The 21,517-nt window shown below is 43.6% G+C and overlaps 1 protein-coding gene across 1 annotated transcript in view; it reads left to right on the forward strand.

The window, feature by feature from the left end:
- Positions 1-3,285, forward strand: part of LOC126503066 (acylcarnitine hydrolase-like) — a 22,688-nt gene extending 19,403 nt beyond the window's left edge. Inside the window, exons 6-8 of the mRNA XM_050144572.1 lie at positions 643-780; positions 1,555-1,627; positions 2,443-3,285. Coding sequence (XP_050000529.1) covers positions 643-780; positions 1,555-1,627; positions 2,443-2,626 — 395 coding nt within the window. The 3' untranslated portion in view covers positions 2,627-3,285. The remainder of the gene's footprint in view (positions 1-642; positions 781-1,554; positions 1,628-2,442) is intronic.
- Positions 3,286-21,517: the final 18,232 nt, after the last annotated feature.

A 21,517-nucleotide genomic window follows, 5' to 3' on the forward strand; every position in this document is an offset into this window, starting at 1 on the left:
CCACATTCTCCACACTGAGGCTGCTGCCTATCAAAACAAGAACCTGCCTAAACTCATTCTTCCTGGTTCCCTGCTGTAGATGTTACCTCCTGAGTGTGGTGACCTGCTAATGGAAGAGTATATGAACAACACTGAAGATGCCCAGACCCTCCAAATACAGTACAAGGAAATGATAGCAGACTATTTGTTCGTGATTCCTGCACTCCAAGTAGCAAAGTTTCAACGTGAGTACATCTGTGATGAGGCCTAGTGGGGAGGAGCTCAGAGCAATGGGTCCCAGATGAGCTTAATAGTGTCCAGGTTTCCACTCATGACTGGATCACATCTCTGGAACCAAACTTCCGGGACCATTACATCAGTATTTCTTCATTCTAGTGTAAGAGAAGGAAGTGATATCTTATCCAGATACAAACAAGGAAACAGGTTGCTGATACTCCATTGATTTGCCAAACCTACTCAGCTGGGAAGGCCAGGGTCACTGTTTAGCCAAAGGCTTTCCAGGAACTAGTGCTCCAGCCTGGGGCCACCCACGTGACAATTATAACACCAGATAACTGTATACCGACATAACTTATCAATAACCGTTAGGCAGGAAAGTTACAGGTGAGAGAATACTATGTAACCATGTGTCCTTACCTCTAGGCTCTCATGGCCCTGTCTACTTTTATGAATTCCGTCATGTGCCCAGCTATGAAAAAGATACGAGGCCAGCCTATGTGAAAGCTGACCATGGTGATGAGGTTCCCTTTCTTTTGGGGTCCTCCCGCTGGGGCATAAAACGTGAGTCTTGCTTGTGTTTCATGAGCTGGATGGGGTCACAGGTGGGTACTTGATGGGCAACTGAGCTCTCAGTCTAGTTGAGAAAATCAAGGCTCTGGGAGAGGACATAATCAAGTAAGCACCTTTTCCAACACCAAAAAGCTATACCCAGTTAGAATATGGACCCTTCCAAATATAATCTATTGTCTTAATTACTTTTATATTACTGCAATGAGATACTATGACCAAGTCAGCTTATAGAAGAAAGGGTTTATTGGGACTTAGAGTTTCAAAGGATTAGTTGGAGTCTATGACCATCAGGGATGGGAGAATAGCAGCGTTCAGGCAGACAAAGGCACTGGAACAGTAGCTAACTAAAGCTTACATCCTGATCTACAAACACAAGGCAGAGAGAGAGCTAACTGGACCTGACTGGACTTTTAAACCTCAAAGCCAACTTCCAGTGATACACGTCCTTTAACAAGGCCATACCTCCTAGTCCTTCCCAAACAGTCCACTAACTGGGGACCACACATTCAAATATATGAGTCTATAGGAGTCATATCATTTGAGCCACCACACCTATGTTAGATGGAATGAGGACACACTGAGCAGAACTGAACCTGGAGGCATTCAATTAGAGGTGTGGGTGGCTCCGGGATCCTTGGTGATGAAGGAGGGAAAGAGGCCTAGAGTTCAAGGTCAGGCTACAGGAAGGATGGTGATTGCAGAACGCCAATAGGCAGCTGCATGGAGTGGCTGGGACCTGAACCTCTGTCTTCCCCATGGCTACAGCTGACTTCACTGAGGAAGAGGAGCTGCTGAGCAGGAGAATGATGAAGTACTGGACCAACTTTGCAAAACATGGGTGAGAGCACACCCCTCCCTCAACCTCCTCAGTGGTGGGTCCCTATCTAGGACTCCATTGGTGGTTGATGACTTCATTAGCATGCATGGATAACTCATCACGTGATAGAGACCTCCTCACCCCAGGGCACACTTAGGTACATTGTACATATTGGTTACTGTTCACACTGCAAAGACCTGACAGGAGCTATGCTATTGTTCTTTAAATTTTGCCTCTGAGTGGGAGACCCAAAATTATCCAGGTAGTCTTACCCCACATGAAGCAGACACTAGCCGGTGACACTTGTATCCCTGTATAGTGTTGAAATAGGAGCGGCAGGGCTGCGTCCCCGGCACCCGGCCGCCCGCATGGCTAGCTTATGCCCGAAATAATTACACGGAAACTGTATTCTTTCAAACACTGCCTGGCCCGGCTAGGTCCAGTTTCTTATTGGCTAGCTCTTACATATTGTTCTAACCCATTTCTAATATTCTGTGTAGCCCATGAGCTGGCTTACCAGAGAGGATCTTAACCTGCATCTGTCTGGAGTGGGAGCATCATGGCGACTCACTCACTCAGCTTCTTTTTCCCAGCATTCTCCTCTGTTTACTCCGCCTACCTAATTTTCTGTCCTATGAGGGCCGAGGCAGTTTCTTTATTATTAACCAATGAAATCAACAGATAAGATACAAGACCCACCTCCATCAGTATAGGACATGTGTTCCATCAGCCCCCTCACCTATTGGCCCAATTAGCCTACTACCCTGACACAAATTGGGGGATCACAAATTGTATGAGCATGACCTTACCATTCCCTGTGGGTGGCATACCCGTAGGAACCCCAACACTGAGGGTCTACCCGACTGGCCAGTGATGGACGATAATGAGAAGTACCTGCAGCTCGACATCCAGCCTGCTGTGGGCCAAGCCCTGAAGGCCAGAAGGCTGCAGTTCTGGACCCAGACTTTGCCCCAGAAGACCCATGACCTAAAGGGGTCTCCGGATAATTACAAAGAGTAGTACCCTGTGAGAGGAATGGTGTGAAGGGCTGAATATACATGGGGTCAGCCGAACATTCTTAGAGAATCCGGTTAGAGTCTAACAGTCACATCACCGTCCCTTACCGCTACAATTGTCCATTTGGTCTGCATGTACGACAAACCTTTGGTGTGTCACTCATTCCTCAGCATGCTGGGACACCTTTTATGAGACTCCGTGAATGCTCCCATGACTGTAGATGTGTGACCCCTAAGTGCTCCAGTCTTCTTTCACTGTCCCCTGGGACAACGCCCTTTCCTTCCTTTTTCATCTGCTCTCATCCTCTCTCCTCTTCTCCAAAGCCCCAGACAGTCTTCAGATGAAACAGATGCTTTGGGAATATTTATTATATGGGAGTGGACTGTCAAAATCCTATGTTCTCTCAGCAAGTCTCACGTCTTCTTATTTGTAAGTGGCCAATAAAGAAACCTAAGAGCCAAAGTCCTACCTATTGTTTTCATGTGTTCAGTCAGGCTGTTGTTCCAAAAATTCACAAATTGTAAGCTGAGCTCTGTAATAGGTACTGTGGGTCCTGCTATCAGAGGCATAGGCAGAAAGATCAAATGATTCCCACAGTTTTGGGTCATCCTGAGCAACATAGTAAGTCCAGCATCTCTAAACAAATTATAATCTGGACAACATATAAATAACAAAAAAAATATACATGTTTATAAACCAAGGAATCTCCAAGTTCAAATGCCATCAGATTTGCTCTGGGGTGAGAGTTAGGCCTCTGGCCCAAAAGATTTCACATTGCATCCTCGTTGGATAGAATGAGCAAACAATGACACTCTTGGATCTTCCAAGAGTCATAACTCTTAATAACATTGGATCAGAAATTAGATTTCAGCAAATAAACTTGATGATTTTCAGACCATAGCTCAAAAAGATCTCTGACATCAGCCACAAAGAATGCCAACTGATGAGAAAAAAATCCCTACATATGTTCCCTGTATATGAAATTTTACAAATGCCTGCAGAAGCAGAACTAGACATGTTCATGGGATTTCCAATCCTATGAGGTCAGGAGTTAGGGAATTGATCAGAACTACACGGGTTTCTCAGTGACCCATTTTCTGAAGTTTGCTCTTTGGATCAGGAGTTCTGCAGACAGTATGGAGCCCACACTTGCTTGAGTCTGTCACTTCTCTGAAAATGTTTGTCCATTTAGTGTGTCCTGGAAATGGGGCAGCGTCAGAAGAGACCCTTGTCCCTGGCACCCAAACTTCTTGTATGGAGTTGTCTTCCTACCCTCATGGGTCCTCCAGAAGCCTCTTGACTTCTGATCATCTAATCTTCTTGATGGTCCATGTGATTGATTTCCTTAAATGTTTCACCCCCCCCCCCCCCAGTACAAAGTCTCTTGCACTTTGACCCTTACAAAGGTGCCAAATTCTGCTCTGTCTGTACTTTGCTCCCCCGGAGCACATTCCCTTTCATTAAGGAGTGGTGAGTGTCTTGTGTCCTGCAGGCCCTAGGATCTCCCTATTCCTCTGCCTCTCCCTACTTGGGCCATTTCTCCAGAGCAAAGTCCCCCTTTCCCAGCCACTACACTGAATACAAATCATAATGAACCATGACCTTTGGGTTGAAAACAAAGATTTCATGTTGCCTACTCAGGAAATAGTTGAGACTGATGTTGAGCAGAGGGGTGCTCCTGCTGGAGCCTTAATGCATTGCTGCAGTCCTGGTGAGACCAGTAGTTGGCTGCACCTCACCAGGCAGTCAGGTTGGGGCTTCAAGCCTGAAAGCTTTCATTGCTGTAATCTTGGTGTCTGCTGACATCCACTGCCCACCGCAGCTGATGACTTTCCTGGTTCCTGGAAGGAAAATCAGAGGCAGACAACCAACAGTCTGCTGACTGGCAGCCCATGCTGCTGCCCCCACATTCCCCTCCTCTTTGCAAAGCCCTTTTATCCCCTAAGCAAAAGCAGGACCATGTAAACCAATCTTTGGGTCCCTCTGTCGGGTTGGATCCTGGTGACCATTGATCTTGTTCGGAGTCATTGTGCCCTTGCACCCCTCTCGCTCTCAGGCACTCCCCTTTCCCTGAAGATAAACTCTGAAACTTTCACCCTCTCTTGGTGTCTGTGGTCTCCATTTGCCACATTTGTGAGACAGGCCCCAGCACTGGCTTCTGGTATCAGGAGCTTGTGTGACCGATTGTTCAGCACCTTTCCCCCAGTACCAAGCCTTCAAGTGTTCTGACGAGACTCTGTTGCAGGGAAGGTCAACACTGAGTCTCACTACTGTAAACCCTCTGCCATGTGGCTCTCGTTTCTCTGAATACACAGGACAGTTCACCAACAGCAATCTCAGGTACCTTTTAGGCTTTCAGTAGTTACTATGGGCTAGTGACCCACAAGCTCATGTTTTGAGTGCTTGCCCATAGCTAGAGGACTGTTTTGAAGGCTGTGGGTCCTTTAGGAGATAGATAGGGATAACTAGAAGAATTACTAGGGGCAGAGGTGCACTGCTACAGGAGATCCTTCTGCTCCTTCAGGCAATAGCCTTTAAGATACCAGCCCACTTGGGCGTGGTCTCTTTTGCTTTAAGGTAGCTGTGCATTCTCGCTCTCTTGCTTCTGGCTGTTAGACTTTGTTCCTGATCTTGCAGAGGGTTGTTGTCTAGGACGGTGATCTGTAAGTTTTTTCCCCTTAAATAAATATCCCTTTTATTAATCATAATTCCAACTGGTTTGGGATTGTTTTGTGATCTATGCCTTCATCTGGCACCCAACATTTGGTTTTAGAACCTTCCCCCCGCTCGGCTGCCTGCTACTATCTCAGCTTGGCACAAGCCCTCTTTCACCCATAGCCCATGCATTGAGCCAGCAGTTCAATATAGAATCTTACACAGTGGCTTCTCTTGCTGCAATTCTTTGTATGTTTTCTTTACACGCCTTGGACTTTCAAGTCCCCATGCACCTTACCGTTTGCCTCCCACCAGTGTGCACCGCAGAAATCTGGGTGAGACACGGGCTTCCCTGGTCTGAGCCAGCTGTTCCACAGCTTTCTAAAGATTTGTTTGCATTTGCCTATTGCACTGTTCTAGAGACATCTGCAGAGCAGACAGTCTGTCATTTATCTTTCAGCATTTGGCTCTATGGTCAGATTTCAGACCAATCACGTGAGTTCACATGCACCATTATGCCCAGCTGGATTAGTTTTGCAGGTGGTCTGCGACACCTACTGGCAGGTAACTGTTATTGCACCTAATCCAGCTAATCCACGGGTAAGATTTAATATCCTAAATATAGATCATAAATTGATAATTTTAAAAGGCAATATGTTAGACAACCTAACCTGCAAATGTTTCAATAGCCTCTTTACTTACAGCATGAGGTTTTACAAGACTTATATGATTTCCCTTCTACATCATTAATCTTAATTCCAGGGATTGGTTTTGTCCTCAATATTTTTTTCTTAAAAAAAAAGTGGTTTGACAATAAGGCTAAGAAATAGAAACAAAGAAAACAATACAAAGAATCAATGAGACAAAGAGTTGGTTCTTCAAGAAAATCAACAAAATAGACAAACCTTTATGCAAACAAACCAAAAGGCAGAGAGAGAATACCCAAATTACCAAAATCAGACATGAAAAGGGGGGCATAACAACAGACATGGAGGAAATACAGAGAATCATCAGATCATATTTCAAAAACCTGTACTCCACAAAATTGGAACACTTAAACAAAATGGACAACTTTCTAGATAAATATCATTTACCAAAATTAAATCGAGACCAGAGAAGCAAATTAAACAGACGTATAATTGCTGAAGAAATAGAAACAGTCATCAAAAGTCTCCCAATCAAAAAAAATCCCAGGGCCAGATGGTTTCAGCTCAAAATTCTACAAGATTTTCAAAGAACTAATACTAATACTCCTCAAATTATTCCACACAATAGATACAGAAAGAACAATGCCAAACTCTTTTCATAAGGCTACAATTACTCTGATACTCAAACCACAGAAAGACATTGCTAAGAAAGAGAATAACAGACCAATCACACTCATGAACATTGATGCAAAAATACAAAATAAAATACTGGCAAATTGAATCCAAGAACACGTCAGAATCATCATCCACCATGATGAAGTCGGCTTCACCCCAGAGATGCAGGGATGGTTCAACATATGAAAATCTGTCAATGTAATTCACCATATAAACAAACTGAAAATTAAAAACTACATGATCATCTCATTAGATGCCGAAAAAGCTTTCAACAAAATACAACATCCCTTCATGATAAAGGTCTTGGAGAGAGCAGGGATACAAGGAACATACCTAAACATAATAAAGGCAATATACAGCAAGCCAACACAAGCCAACAGCCAACATCAAACTAAGTGGAGAGAAACTCCCAGCGATCCCACTGAAATCAGGAACAAGACAAGGTTGTCCACTCTCTCCATATCTATTCAATGTGGGGTTTTTTTTTTTTTTTTTTTTTTTTTTTTTTTTTTTTTTTTTTTTTTTTTTTTTTTTTTTTTTTTTTTTTTTTTTTTTTTTTTTTTTTTTTTTTTTTTTTTTGGTTTTTCAAAACAGGGTTTCTCTGTAGCTTTGGAGCCTGGGCTGGAACTAGCTCTTTTGGATTAGGCTGGTCTCAAATGCACAGAGATCCACCTGCCTCTGCCTCCCAAGTGTTAGGATTAAAGGTGTGCACCACCACCACCCAGCCCTCAATATAGTGCTTGAGGTCCTAGCTAGAGCAATAAGACACCAAAACAAGATCAAGGGGATACAAATCAGAAAAGAAGAAGTCAAATGCTCACTGTTTGCTGATGATATGATAGCTTACATAAGCGATCTCAAAAATTCTACCAAGGAATGTCTACAACTCATAAACACTTTCAGCAATGTAGCAGGATACAAGATTAACTTGAAAAAAATCAGTAGCCTTCCTGTACACAGATGATAAAAGTGCTGGGGAAGAAATCAGATAATCAACACCCTCACAATAGCCACAAATAGCATAAAATATCTCAGAGTAACTCTAACTAAACAAGTGGAAGAACTGTATGACAAGAACTTTAAATCTTTGAAGAAAGAATTTAAAGAAGACACCAGAAAGTGGAAAGATCTCCCATGCTCTTGGGTAGGCAGAATTAACACAGTAAAAAATGGCAATCTCACCAAAAGCAATCTACAGATTCAATGCAATGCCCATCAAAATTCCAGCAAAATTCTTCAAAGACCTCATATGAAAAAGCAAAAAACCCAGGATAGCAAAAACAATCCTATACAATAAAAGAACTTCTGGAGGCATCACAATCCCTGACTTCAAACTCTACTACAGAGCTACAATACTGAAAACAGCCTGGTATTGGCATAAGAACAGACAGGAGAGTGATCAAAGATGATTATTAATTCCTTGGGCCCATTTCTGCCACCAGCTTCTTGATATAAAAAAGCAGTTTATTAATGGGTATGCACCTTGAGGATTTAAAATAGAGATGACTCTTTCATATATAAAGTTTAGGTTTGTGATTCTTTTAAAATTCCTTGTAATATTACCTTTTGAGATAAGAACAAAAGTGATTGATCCTTTCATTGAAATCACAAAATGCAGCCTGCTGATTAAAAATATGTTGCTTGTCTAAACTTTGTTCATCTGTAATGTACTGTTTAGATACAAATGTATGTGAATTGTTGAGATAATGTTTTTTATTTGTAAATGTAGTATTTTTAATCATATAAAAGAAATGAAAAACAAAAAGACAGGAGGACCAGTGGAACCAAATAGAAGACCCGGATACTAATCCACACACCTTCAAACACATGATTTTTAACAAAGAAGTAAAAAATATCAAATGGAAAAAAAAGAATATTTAACAAGTGGTGCTGGAATAACTAGATATCAACATGTAGAAGAATGAAAATAAACTCATATTTATCACCATGCACAAAATTGAAGTCCAATTGAATAAAAGACCTCAACATAAAGCCAGCCACCGTGAACCTTATAGAAGAGAAAGTGGAAAGTACACTTGAACACATTGGCACAGGAGACCACTTCCTAAATATAACCCCAGCAGCACAGACACTGAGAGAAACAACTAATAAATGGGACCTCCTGAAACTGAAAAGCTTCTGTAAAGCAAAGGATACAGTCAACAAACAAAACGACAGCCTACAGATTGGGAAAATATCTTTACTAATCCCACATCAGACAGAGGTCTAAACTCCAAAATATACAAAGAACTCAAGAAATTGGTCATCAAAATAACACATACTCTAATAAAAAAAATGGAGTATAAACCTAAACAGAGAACTCTCAACAGAGGAATCTAAAATAGCTGAAAGACACTTAAGGAAATGTTCAACCTCCTTAGTCATCAGAGAAATGCAAACCAAAACAACTCTGAGATTCCATCTTACACCTGAAAGAATGGCCAAGATCAAAAACACTGAAGACAACTTATGCTGGAGAGGTTGTGGGGAAAAGGGGACACTTCTGCGTTGCTGGTGGGAATGCAAGTTGGTACAGCCCCTTTAGATATCAGTGTGGCAATTTCTCAGAAAATTAGGAAACAACCTTCCTCAAGACTTGATAATACCACTTTGGTGTATATCCAAAGGATGCTCAATTGTGCCACAAGGACATGTGCTCAACTGTGTTCATAGCAGCTTTGTTTGTCATAGCCAGAACCTGGAAACAACATAATGCCCCTCAATCAAAGAATGGATAAGAAAAATGTGGTACATTTACACAATGGAGTACTACACGGCAGAAAAAAATAACGACATCTTGAATTTTTCAAAAAAACATCATTTTGAGTGAGGTAACCCAGACACAGAAAGACACTTATCACATGTACTCACTCAAAGGTGGTTTTTAAACATAAGGAAAAGAAAGGCAACCTACAAACCACAATCCCAGAGAATTTAGACAACAATGTGGACACTAAGAGAGACTTACATAGATATAATCTACATGGGAAGTAGAAAAAGACAAGATTTCCTGAGTAAATTGGGAACATGGGCACCTTGGGAAAGGGTTGAAGGGGGAGAGAAGAGGGAGGGAGAGGAGCAAAGAAAAATGTAGAGCTCAATAAAAATAAATAAATAAATAAACAAGTCAGAGGAGAGCACACATATGGATCCCACCCTCTTGTCTCATCCACTCCTGGTTCTTCTACAGGAAACATCAGGGTCCCTGGGCCTTACACACAGGGCTCAGAGTTTGTCTAAGGATAGATGGAGGCTTTGACCCTTTATTTCAACCAAAATAATTACAAATTCACTCCATTTCTGGCACCATAACTTTTTTAAATATTTATTTATTTATTATGTATACAATATTCTGTCTGTGTGTATGTCTGCAGGCCAGAAGAGGGCACCAGACCTCATTACAGATGGTTGTGAGCCACCATGTGGTTGCCAGGAATTGAATCAGGACCTTTGGAAGAGCAAGCAATGCTCTTAACCACTGAGCCATCTCTCCAGCCCTCTGGCACCATAATTTAACTCTTCCTAGCAAGGAGATCAATCACTTCACATTACGACGTATTAGAGCTCCCTAAGGTCACTCAATGGCTTCACTTCAAAGATAATCAGTTAAAGGGATGAATCTAAAATCATGGACATTATAGCATATTTTTATCTGTTGCTGTAACAAACACGAGGCCTCTGTAGCTGGTAACTGAAGCGAAACTGCATGGACAGAGATCTCATTCCGCATGAAACCCTGTGTGAGCAGCATGTGACAGAGAAGGAGATATACATGCAGGCAATACACAATATTTTTAAATTTTGTATTTACATATATATGTATATAATGTGTTTATATAAATACATTTAAATAAGTTTTTTAAAAGATAAAAATCTTTCAGGGCCAGCAAATACCACACAACCTGGTGACCTGAATTCAATCCTCAGGACTCATGGATGGAAAGAGAGAGAGAGCATTTTAGCTAGATATGATGATAATGCCTGTGTGTCTAGGTATGGTGATAAATGGCTGTGTGTCTAGGTATGATGGTAAATGCCTGGATGTCTAGCATGTTGCAGGCTGAGGCAGGAAGACTGGGGTGTTTAGGCCAGCCAGGGCTACATAGCAAGACCTTGTCTCAAAAAAAAAAAAAACTGTAAAGGAGTTGGAGTGATGACTTAGCACTTAAAACACTGCTAGAGGATTTGGGTTCAGTTTCCCAGCTCAAGCTTCAGTTCCAGAGGAGCCAATTTCTTCTTCTGACCTTTGTGGGCTTTTCATGCATATAGTGTTTAACAACCATGCAGGCAAAAAATAAATACACAAAAATAAAAATCTTACATAACTGGGGGTGGGACTGGAGAGATGGCGCCATGGTTAGGAGCACTTGGTGCTGTTTGTAGAAGACTTGGTTTGGTTTCCAGTGTCCAGTTCGAGGCTCACAATCTAGAACTCCAGTCCCAGGGGATCTGAGACTCTGCAGTCTGATACACGCACATGGTACACATGCACACATGCAGGCGATACACACAAACCAGTACATTTTAACAGGTTTTTTTTTTTATAATTTTTCGAGACAGGGTTTCTCTGTGGCTTTGGAGCCTGTCCTGGAACTCACTCTGTAGATCAGGCTGGCCTTGAACTCACAGAGATCCGCCTGCCTCTGCCTCTCACGTGCTGGGATTAAAGGCGTGCGCCACCACTGTCCAGCTCTCCAAAAAATAAAAAATAAAAAAATATGCGGGGTTTCAAAGCCAAAAATTAAGAATTCTTAAAGTTAAGAATTTCCATGTTTTCAAAAGATGTTCCTGATGAGAGGGAATGGGGAAGTTGGTAGTCACTGCCACCCACAGTTCGATTGTGAAATTGCAGATAAGTTCTACTCAGTGAAGGGTTGAACCAGGCAGGGTTCTCCTGATTTCTCAGAAAAAGTCAAAAGCAGGCTGTTGCGCTTACCTCACTTCCCTGTCTTATGTTTTCTTATTGCCCAGAATAAGAGGTTGATGCAGGAGAATCATGAATTTGAGCTTTTGACATGAATCATGGACTCTCAGTACTGTGTAGAGACGGGAATTTGATAAGTTCAGTGTACTGATATTTTATTTGTATTTTAATAAATAAAGCTTGCGTGAAGATCAGAATGCAAAGCTAAGGAGGCCAGGGAGTGGTGGTACACACCTTTAATCCCAGGACTCCAGAGACAGAAGCAAATGGATCTCTATGAGTTCAAAGTTACCCTGGGCTACACAAGATTGAGTCAGAAACAGAACCAGGTGGTGGTTGTTCACGCCTTTAATCCCAGTGTCTGGGAGTCACACACTTTTAATTGAAGAGTACAAGAATAAGAATGTAGAAATGCAGATTCCAGAAATAAGAATGTAGAAATAAAGAAATATAAAGTTGTAAGCCCAGGAGAATGAGAGCAGGCTGTCAGCAGCTTTCTCGGCAGCTTAAGGATTGACTATTAGCAGTGGGTTACTCTGCTTTACAACCATAGCTCTATCTGCAAGGCTGAAGTGGCCTGTAGTTGGAGGCTGCTTGTTTGCTTCCCAGCTTCCCAGACCTGAAATAATCACACATAAATTGTATTAATTAAAACATGACTTAGCCAATCACTTAAGTGCAATGCTAGCTAGCTCTTATATCTGATATGAGCTGAGTTAACGTTTAAATGATGGGATGTACCTGACATTTTGGTTGTGCATTGTCCCATAGGTATAACTGGCAGTCTCAGGGGAGTGCAGAGCTTTGGTAAACACCATCAGAAAGTGCCAGAGAGAAACGACGGGCTAAATACAAATGCTAGTTTGGCTTTAAAAAAAAAAAAACATATTAATAGAAAATGTAAAAATTGTTTTGTTTATGCCTAATGCTTGCTTCTAGTTATAAGGAGGAGAGTTTGGAAACAGCCCATTGCCCCATTATACAAGTCCACCTCTGGCTGTGGTCTCAGCTAGCTGATAAGCTTTTTGTACCAAAGAAGACTTACTTTTTTCCTTTTTCTGGAATAAAGATTTCTTCTGGTTTAATAGACTTTGGTGGTGTGTCCCCATCTTTGTGCGACCCCTATGGACCCAACATTAATCCCAGCACTAGGGAGGTGGAGACAGGAATGATATGGTTGGACAGAGAGAGGAAGATAAAGGGAAGAGACAGGAACTCACTGGAGTGATGAGTCTGAGAATTCATGGAGACAGGATCTCATCCTTAACTAAAGTTTTGATATGGGTAAAAGGTCTCTCTAGTGGTTGGCTTTTTTACTTTTCTGATCTTCAGTTTGAACCCCAACATCTGCCTCTGGGTTTTTATTACTTGTGCTACAGTTCAGAACCTACTCACTTTACCTTGGGCTGGTTTTAGCTTCGTGTCCCACTCTGTAACTGAGTTTCTTCTTTCCTTCCTACCTTCCTTCCTTCCTTCCTTCCTTTCTCTCTTTCTCCCTTCCTTCCTTCCTTCCTTCCTTCCTTCCTTCCTTCCTTCCTTCCTTCCTTCTTTCTTTCCTTTCTTTGGCTTTTCATAACACACGGTTTCTTTGTAAACCTGGCTGCCTTGGAATTCACTTGGTATACCAGGCTGGCCTGGAACTCTGGAGATCCGCCTGCCTCTGCCTCCTTAATGCTGGATTAAAAGTGTGTGCCACCACTTCCCGGCTCCCACTCTATCTGAACTAACATCTCATGATAATAAATAAAAACATCCTTGAAGCTATTAACTTAGCAGAACATTAGCTTCTCCAACCTGAGAGCTCTAAGAATATCATCAGATCACCCCTTCAGGCTATAAAATACCCCTCAATGTACCTGCCACTATCACACAAATGCATTGTAAAGTTGCCTTGACTTCTGACTTTCTTTGTTCTGTAAAACTGCACGAGTTCTGTGAAACAGCTTCCACATTGGAACATGGAATTTTAGGTAACCTAAATTTGTGTTTCCAGGCCATGCTCACTCTAAATGGCTCCAGAATAAACACCTGTTTCCTTTAAAATGAGAGCTCTGGTTCTTATGTTGGTACTTCCTTACACCTGAGAGATAACACAAGGTGTTGCCCTCAGCCACAAAGTGTTCAGAAACACCGGAAAATCTAGTGTCCAACGTTGCAATGTGGTGTGTTGGTTATTTGCCTGCTGCTGAGACAACAGTGACTTGTTAGGTTACCAAAGCTCTGTTGGAGGTAGTGACTGTCATGGCAGAGCAGCCACGGCAGTAGGGGCTGAAGGCGGCTGGTCACATTGCACCCGCAGTCAGGAAGCAGAGAGCCTCTACAGATGGAGCTCTATCCCCAGCTCCTACGTTTTGCTTTTGAAACAAGGTCTTATGTAGCCTCAGTGGCTATACACTGTTTGTAGCTAAGCAGAGCCAGCGCCTTCAAGGGGAGTAGCTCTGTGAATGACAGGTGCCCTTCTATTCCAAATGGAGCACACTTTTACCTTTCCTCTACATCTCTTCCTCTCTCTCTCTCTCTCTCTCTCTCTCTCTCTCTCTCTCTCTCTCTGATTTTTTTTTGGGGGGGGGGCAGTGTTTCTCCATGTAACAGTGCTGACTGTCCTGAAACTCAATTTGTAGAGCAGGCTAGCCTCAAACTCATTGATATCTGTGTGCCTCTACCTCCCCAGTGTTGGGATTAAAGACATGCACCATCACTGCCAGGCATCCCTTCCTATTTGATCTTCAAATGTCACAGAAAATCCTGTGCATGCTTGGCCTGGCATGCTGAACTGTCTCTCACTGTCCCTCTGAAACACTCACACAAGCTCTGCAAAATAACTAACGCTGGCCTCAGCATCAGGATCTCCTTCTGACGGAGTAGCAGTGTCCTGAGCCTGCCTCTGAAGGTGCTGATGCCATTAGTGTTTGGGGAGGGGTTTAGAGAGACAGGGAAGATAAGGGTGAACACAGCACAGAGCCTGTGCAGATGACATCATGACCTCAAACATGCTGGGATTTGTACGTGAGGAGATTGCTGCAAGGATCCACGGGACAGGCACTGTCATTTGCAGGACTGAGCCAGCCAACTTCAGGACTCCAGGGGCAGCCCCAGGGGGCCTGGGATGGATGTTTAGTATAAACCGTGTTATGGGAGATGTGGCCCCTGCACGCACAGATCTGTTCGGTTTATTAGGTCATAGTTTAATCAGCCTCTGTTTAACCTGAAAACAACCTGTGCACGGTACATAGCTGTGTCATACAAGTCCTGCTCTCTCCTCTCAGTGCTCAGTGTGGTGGGAATACAGGGAAGAGTGGTCGAGCCTTCCTGTGTTTGGCTCAGATAAAATGGACACAGGGCTCTGTATTTTCCATAAACATAATTGGTCTTTTCCATGTTGAGGCCAGGGGAGTTACTCCGGGCAGTAACCGAAAACTGACCCAAGGTGTGAGGAGGACAGGCTGGCAATGGTGGAGCTGCACCCGGGCTTCCTTCGGGAGCTTGTGACCCAGGCCGCTGGGGTACATGGTCAAACAGTCTCTCCTAACCAAAGTGCACCGGGCCCTCAGCGTGGGGAGTCAAAGCCTTGGGCTCCCCAGTCTTCCTGAAAGTATATCTGCAGCTCCAGAACATTTTGTTTTTTCTTAAAAAAAAAAAAAAAAGAAAGAAAGAAAAGAAAAGAAAGAAGGGCTGTGTGTGTGTGTGTGTGTGTGTGTGTGTGTGTGTGTGTGTGTGTTTACCAAAGGGCAACTTTGGGAAGATGGCCAGGATTCCCTTGTTTCTATCGTGGTACTGTGTAGTCAGGCTAGCTGGCCAAGGAGCTCTGAGCAGTCCTCGTGTCCCTGCCTCCCATCTTGACTGAGCATGTGGGATTCATGTCACTGCCTTCACTTTTTTACATGGGCTCTGGGTTCTGAGCCACTCCATCAGGCTTACAAGGCTGGTGCCTCTACACACTGAGCCATCTCCCCATCCATCCATTCATTCATTCGTTCGTTCATTCGTTCGTTCGTTTATTGGTTTTTCGAGACAGACTTTCTCTGTGTAGCTTTGGTGCCTGACCTGGAACTAGCTCTTGTAGACCAGGCTGGTCTTGAATTTACAGATAATCTGCTTGCTTCTGCCTCCCAAGTGCTGGGATTAAAGGCATGCACCACCTTTATATTTTATATTTATTTATATATAAAAGGCCTGACTCCTTTTATATTTTTTCTAAAGGGGGTGGTGGTGGTGCAGTGTGGTGTGTCATGGACTGGAGAAATGACTCAGCGATTAACTGTGTGATTAAGAGCAATGGACCTGTGTTCAATTCTCAGTACCCACATAGCAGCTCACAACTGTCTGCAACTCCACTTCCAGGGGATCCGATACCCTCACACAGACATGCATGAAGGCAAACCCCCAATGCACATAAAATAATAATCTTAAAAAGGGAGGGAGGGTCTCATTATGTAAGTCCAGGGTGACTTGAACTTGTAGCAGTTCTCCTGCCTCAGCGTGTTTGGTGCTGGGCTTAAGGCATGGACCAGCACATCTGGCTCCCCAGGACAAGTTAAGAACTGAGTTCATTCAGCTTGCTCTGGAGGTGGGCTTTGGGGACACTGGACCCTGAGGATGAGGGAAGGGGATTGGAGGAGACAGTGAGTGAGCTGTGCAGTGTAAAGACTAAGCTCACCATGTCAAGCTGCAGAAGAATGCACATCCACATGCCCTGGCCCGAGCCACTGCCAAGGGGCAAGCGCTCTCCCTAATGTTATAGAACTTCCGGCTCTTTTGGCAGAGGATCCAGGTTGGCACAGTTTCAAGAATTTATTCATTCAAAGGAAAGCTCCATCAAGGAGGCTAAATGAGGTGACAGAAAGGGAGGGAGGGCAGAGGTGAGAGAAGGAACTGTGACAATTCCCCAGGGCACCTCAGTCTGACTGGACTCTCTCATTGGCAAGCTCAGATCACTCTTTTAAAAAAGTATGTATACAGTGTTCTGACTGCATGTATCCCTGCATGCCAAATTAAACTCAGGACCTCTGGAAGGGCAGGCAGTGCTCTTAACCACTGAGCCATCTCTCCAGCCTCCAGACCAACTTCTGATGCTTGTATACAGTACAACCTGCCAGACTGCTCCTGCGACTTAATGACTTAACTCTGTGTTCTTTCTCTTGCAGAGTGGCATTCTGCATTTCTGCGGTTTCCAGGTCTTAGAACCACAGCTGTCGTATGGCGCTGGCCACATCCCACCAGTTTTTCGGATGCAGATTGTGAAAGGTGGAAGAAGCACCTGGAGACTATGTGGGAGGAGAAGCCACTCTGCTTTCCTCTGAGCAGCACATTTGACCTCAACTTCCAGGCGGGATTGGTACTGAGAAAAGAGGTTCAAGAGGAGCAGAAAAAGAACAAAATTGGCCTTTCTGTGGGCCATCACTTGGGCAAATCCATTCCAGCTGATGACCAGACCAAAGCTAGAAAATGAGATATTTTTTCTAACATGTAAGTTAAACCTAGTTATTTTTCTTCCAGCTTGCCTGACTTGTTTTTCCCTTTACTCCACAAGGAGAGGAAAAGAAGTAGGTTCACTTCATACGTTCTTGGATAGTTCGGTCATTGAGTGTGACTATACTGCACTATGACCGAAATCAGATGAGGTGCCACAGGAAGCTTGGTATATGTGGGCGGGGTTATGGAAGCTGGAAGATACTCCTCTAGGTCATCTATGCAATATAAACTTTTTCTTAGGGCTGGCTAGCCCTGGCTACAGAGAATCCAACTCTCCAGAGATTGGGTTTTTTTTTTTTTTTTAAATTACCTCTCTGTGGTTTAGGGCAGAGAAGAATTGCTCAAAGAAAACAAAGGCTGAGGGACCTACTTGTTTGCAGTCAGTAAGCTAAGGTCTGTTTACAATGCACCCTGGTTTCAGTTACCATGCAGGGACTGACAAGCCTCCCAGGGGGATTTCTCTCCAGCTAGTCTCATCTCTGTCTTGTACACAGCACACACACACAGGTCCTAGGAAAGGAATACTAAAACAGGTCTCTATCTTGTTTTTCTAAATCTTTTTCTTTTTCAGAAATAAATGAACACACAAGGACATGGTGGTGCAGGCCTTTAAGCTCTTCAATACTTAAAAACAACAGCCCCCTACTGAGCCAGAGAGATGGCTCTGCTGGCAGTTAAGGGCACTTGATGCTCTTGTTCAGGACCTGTGGTTCAGCTTCCAGCCGGCTGACACCTACATAGAAGCTAAGAGCTGTTTCTATCTCCAGTTCCAAGGATCCAGCGCCCCCTCCTGGCTTCTGCAAGCACCAAATGTACACAGTGCACAGACATACATGCAAATAAAACATCCACGCACGTTAAATAAGTCCTAAATGTCAAAACAAAACAAAAATTATAGCCTTCCACCAAAATAAAAATTTGATCTATACAAATGTTTTAAATTTTTTTCTTTAATATTGTGGAATCAATGACATTCATTTTTAAAGATGTTTATTTTTATTTGTGTGCATATGTGTTTGTGCCTGGGAGTTTGTGGACATATGAGTACAACTGTCCACAGAGGCCACAAGAGGGCCTTCAATCACCCAGAGTTGGAGTTACAGGTGATTGTGAGTCACTGGAAGTGGGTGCTGGAAACCAAACTCAGGTTCTCACAAGAGCAGAAAGTGTTCTTTAGCTACTAAAGGATCTCTCCAGCCTTATGAGCACAATCATTTTAAGAGAATATTTGGATCTCATTACTGTTGGGATAAAGTTGTAGGTCTTATTATTTATGGCAAATACCTTTAACACTGTACGTGTGTGTGTGTGTGTGTGTGTGCAAATTGTGGGAGTAGCTAAAGAAAAGTCTTCTCACAAATGTGAAACAAGCATTCTTCCCATGAACTACATTCTCAGGTTCTCGTTTTGGCATAAAATTAATTTTTATTTAGGTGTATATGCACACGAGTGTGCATGCCTATGGAGACTAGAAGATAAAGAGTCACAACTCCTGGAGTTACAGGCATCTGGTTGTAAGCCACCTGATGTAGGTGCTCACAATTGAACTCTATTTGGGCCCTCTGCGAGGGCTCTTAAATATTGAGCCATCTCCCTAGATCCACCCCACCCCCACGCCTAATTTAAATTCTTGAAATGCATGCAGACATGTTGATGGTGTTATGACTATCATCCCAGCATTCAGGAGACTGAGGCTGAGGGTCAGAAATCTAAGGTCATCCTGAGCCACAACTTAAGGAATTTATCATCTAGGTACACACGTGTGCACCAAGTCTTTAAAGCCATGAAACTGGGAGCGCTCTCCTAGAGACTGACCTCTGAGGCTCTTCAACACTTGAAGTCAAAATGAGTTTGAAAAAGGATGGCCAAGGTAGGCACAAGAAACATAGCTCCTACCTCAACATTGTCCTAGAGTCAAGCTGAGTGACTACAGCTTGGGAGCATGGATTTAGGTTGTCCCAAATTCCCTGTGTGTGTCCCAAATTCCATAGTTACAAAGTTTTTATGCTAAGAGAACAAAGACCAAAGCATCTTAAGAATACATTGGTGGAGACATCAGAGGGTGGTTACAGCCAGGAATCTCAGCTCTAGGCCTCAGTTGCTGTCTTAGCCCTTGGGTTGGAAGAGAACAGGGTTAGCACATTCCTATTTTGTGTCTGTTTTTTGAAATCTCTGCGCTGGTTAGTTGTTTCTTGTTTCATTTGTCAATCTGACAAGCTGGAGTCATCTGGGAAAAGAGAACCCAATTGAAAAATTGCTTCCTTCAGACTGGGCTGTAGGGAAATCTGGGGGACATTTAATTCATGACTGATATGGGAGGGGACCCAGCTCACTGTGGGTGATTCCACCCCTGGGCAGGTGGTCCTGGGACTCTGCTCTAAGTTCCCGCCCTGGCTGTCCTTCCTCTTGAGGATGCTTTTAGTTGTAGTGCTCTATCACAGCAATAGAAAGCAAACAAGACATCTGCTGTCAGGATGTTTCATTTGGCACAGAGGTGGATAAGGAGGAGCTCTTTAGGGAGCTGAAGAAAGTCCAAGAGAAACTAACTAGGCTGTGGACCTGCAGCATCCTAAACTTTCCACAGTCGTTGAAGTTTTAATCAGACAGCCTTGACAGACACAGCTTCTTCCAGGACTTCTCCTTCACACCGGGGAAGCAGGAGAGCAGACTGTTCCATCCTGAGCGCCAACTGAAGAAAGGGTGCCATGGAGAGAGTCACTGAGCGTGTCAAATACTGTAGATAAACCAAGTAAGAGGAGGCCTGAGAACACTGGGCTTGGTGACTCTTCACCTTCTTTCATAGAGAGAAGTTTGTTACAGATTTCTAGGTAGGGGAGAGGGAGAGCCATGCCATTTGAGTTAAGCATGGAAGTTGGCCATGGTGTGAGCTGCATGGCCAACAAGAGGGGAACTTGAAAAACAGAGTAAGGAAGGCGGAGTGCTAGGGTCGGTGTGCTGCAACTCTGGCCAGCACCTGGGAGACAAGGGCAGAAGGACAGCGAAAGAAAGTACCACCTGGGTCAGACTCAGGCCTCAGAAAGGAGGCTGTGCTGGCCAGTTCTCATGTCATCTTCCCACAGGCTAGGATTGTTTTGGAAGAGGAAGCTTCAACTGAGAAAATCCCACCAGACTGGCCAGGCGGGAAGCCCGTAGTGCATTTTCTTGGTTAGTGACTGATGTGGCAGATGCTGCCCACTGTGGGTGAGTTCTCCTCAGGGCTGGTGGTCCTGAGTTCTCCAAGAAAGCAGACTGAGCAAGCATGAGGAGCAAGTCAGTAATCAGCACCCCTCCATGGCCTCTGCATCAGCTCCTGCCTCCAGGTTCCTGTCCCATTTGAGTCTCTGCCCTGACTTCTGAAATGGGTGAGAAAAATGACCCTTTCGTTCCCAAGTTACCTTTGGTCTGGTGTTTCATGACAGCAACAGAAACCTTAACACACACACACACACACACACACACACACACACACAGTGTAGCCTAAACAAAATCTGGCTCCTGAGGACTGTACTTGGGGCCTTATGTTTTAAGAAATTTATAGACCAATGGGATAAAAGAGAACCTTGGTGCTAAAAACAATTAAAAGGACTGTATCTTTTTATTAAAATTAATTTTATTCTTGAGAATTTCATACATATCTGCAATGAAATATATCCACCCAAATTTCGCCCTCCAATAAGCATCCCTCACAACTTCCCGTCTTCTATTGTGCTTGTGTGTGTGTGCATGCGCTAACCCACTAGGTCCAATTAGTGCTGTCTTTGTATGCTTGAGTGTGGGGCCTTCCACTGGAGCGAGAAATCTACCAGCGGGAACACCCTCAAAAAGAATGGTCCTCCCTTCCCCCAGCAGTAATCAAATGCTAATAGCACCACAGTAAAGGTGAGGCCTGAAGAGTAACTCCCCATCTATGCGAGAACCTTGCTGGCTTGTACAAACAATCTTAGCTGCTGTGAGTTCATGGTTACCATGTCACAGTACTGGATCTTTCAGTAAAGGGAAATGGTACCTAGCACACGAGAGACTAGTAAATGTTAACGTGTATATACTGTGAACCAGGAACTAAGTTAACTAATACATAGCAACTCTGGTGACGGCCCTAAAGGCACAGTTTCCTGTACAGATAAACACAGTGGTGAGTGGTTGTAGCATGTGGGAGTCAAGGATCCACGCAGCACCAAACTCTAGAGCCCTTGTTTTTTTGCTTACACATTTCTGTGTTGTGTGCATTCATGCCATGGTGAATTTGTGGAGGTCAGAGAACAACTTCACAGAGTTGGTTCTCAATTTCCATCTTTTTCTGAGTTGGGGACTAAACTCAGGTTCACAGGTTTATGAGACAATGAGTCATAGTGGTGGTCCTTGTTTTTTTTGTTTGTTTGTTTTTTTGGAGAGACTAATTTATAATTATATGTAAGTGTGCATGTGTATATGCATACACATGGAGGTGCCCGCAGAGGCCAGAAGAGGGTGTTTAATCCCACTGAGTGGGAATCACTGGCAGTTGAGAGCTGCCAGATATGG

Source organism: Alexandromys fortis, unplaced genomic scaffold (genome assembly GCF_014885135.2).
Source record: "Alexandromys fortis isolate MF-2015 unplaced genomic scaffold, M_Fortis_MF-2015_v1.1 scaffold_1, whole genome shotgun sequence".
NCBI classification, from domain to species: domain Eukaryota; kingdom Metazoa; phylum Chordata; class Mammalia; order Rodentia; family Cricetidae; genus Alexandromys; species Alexandromys fortis.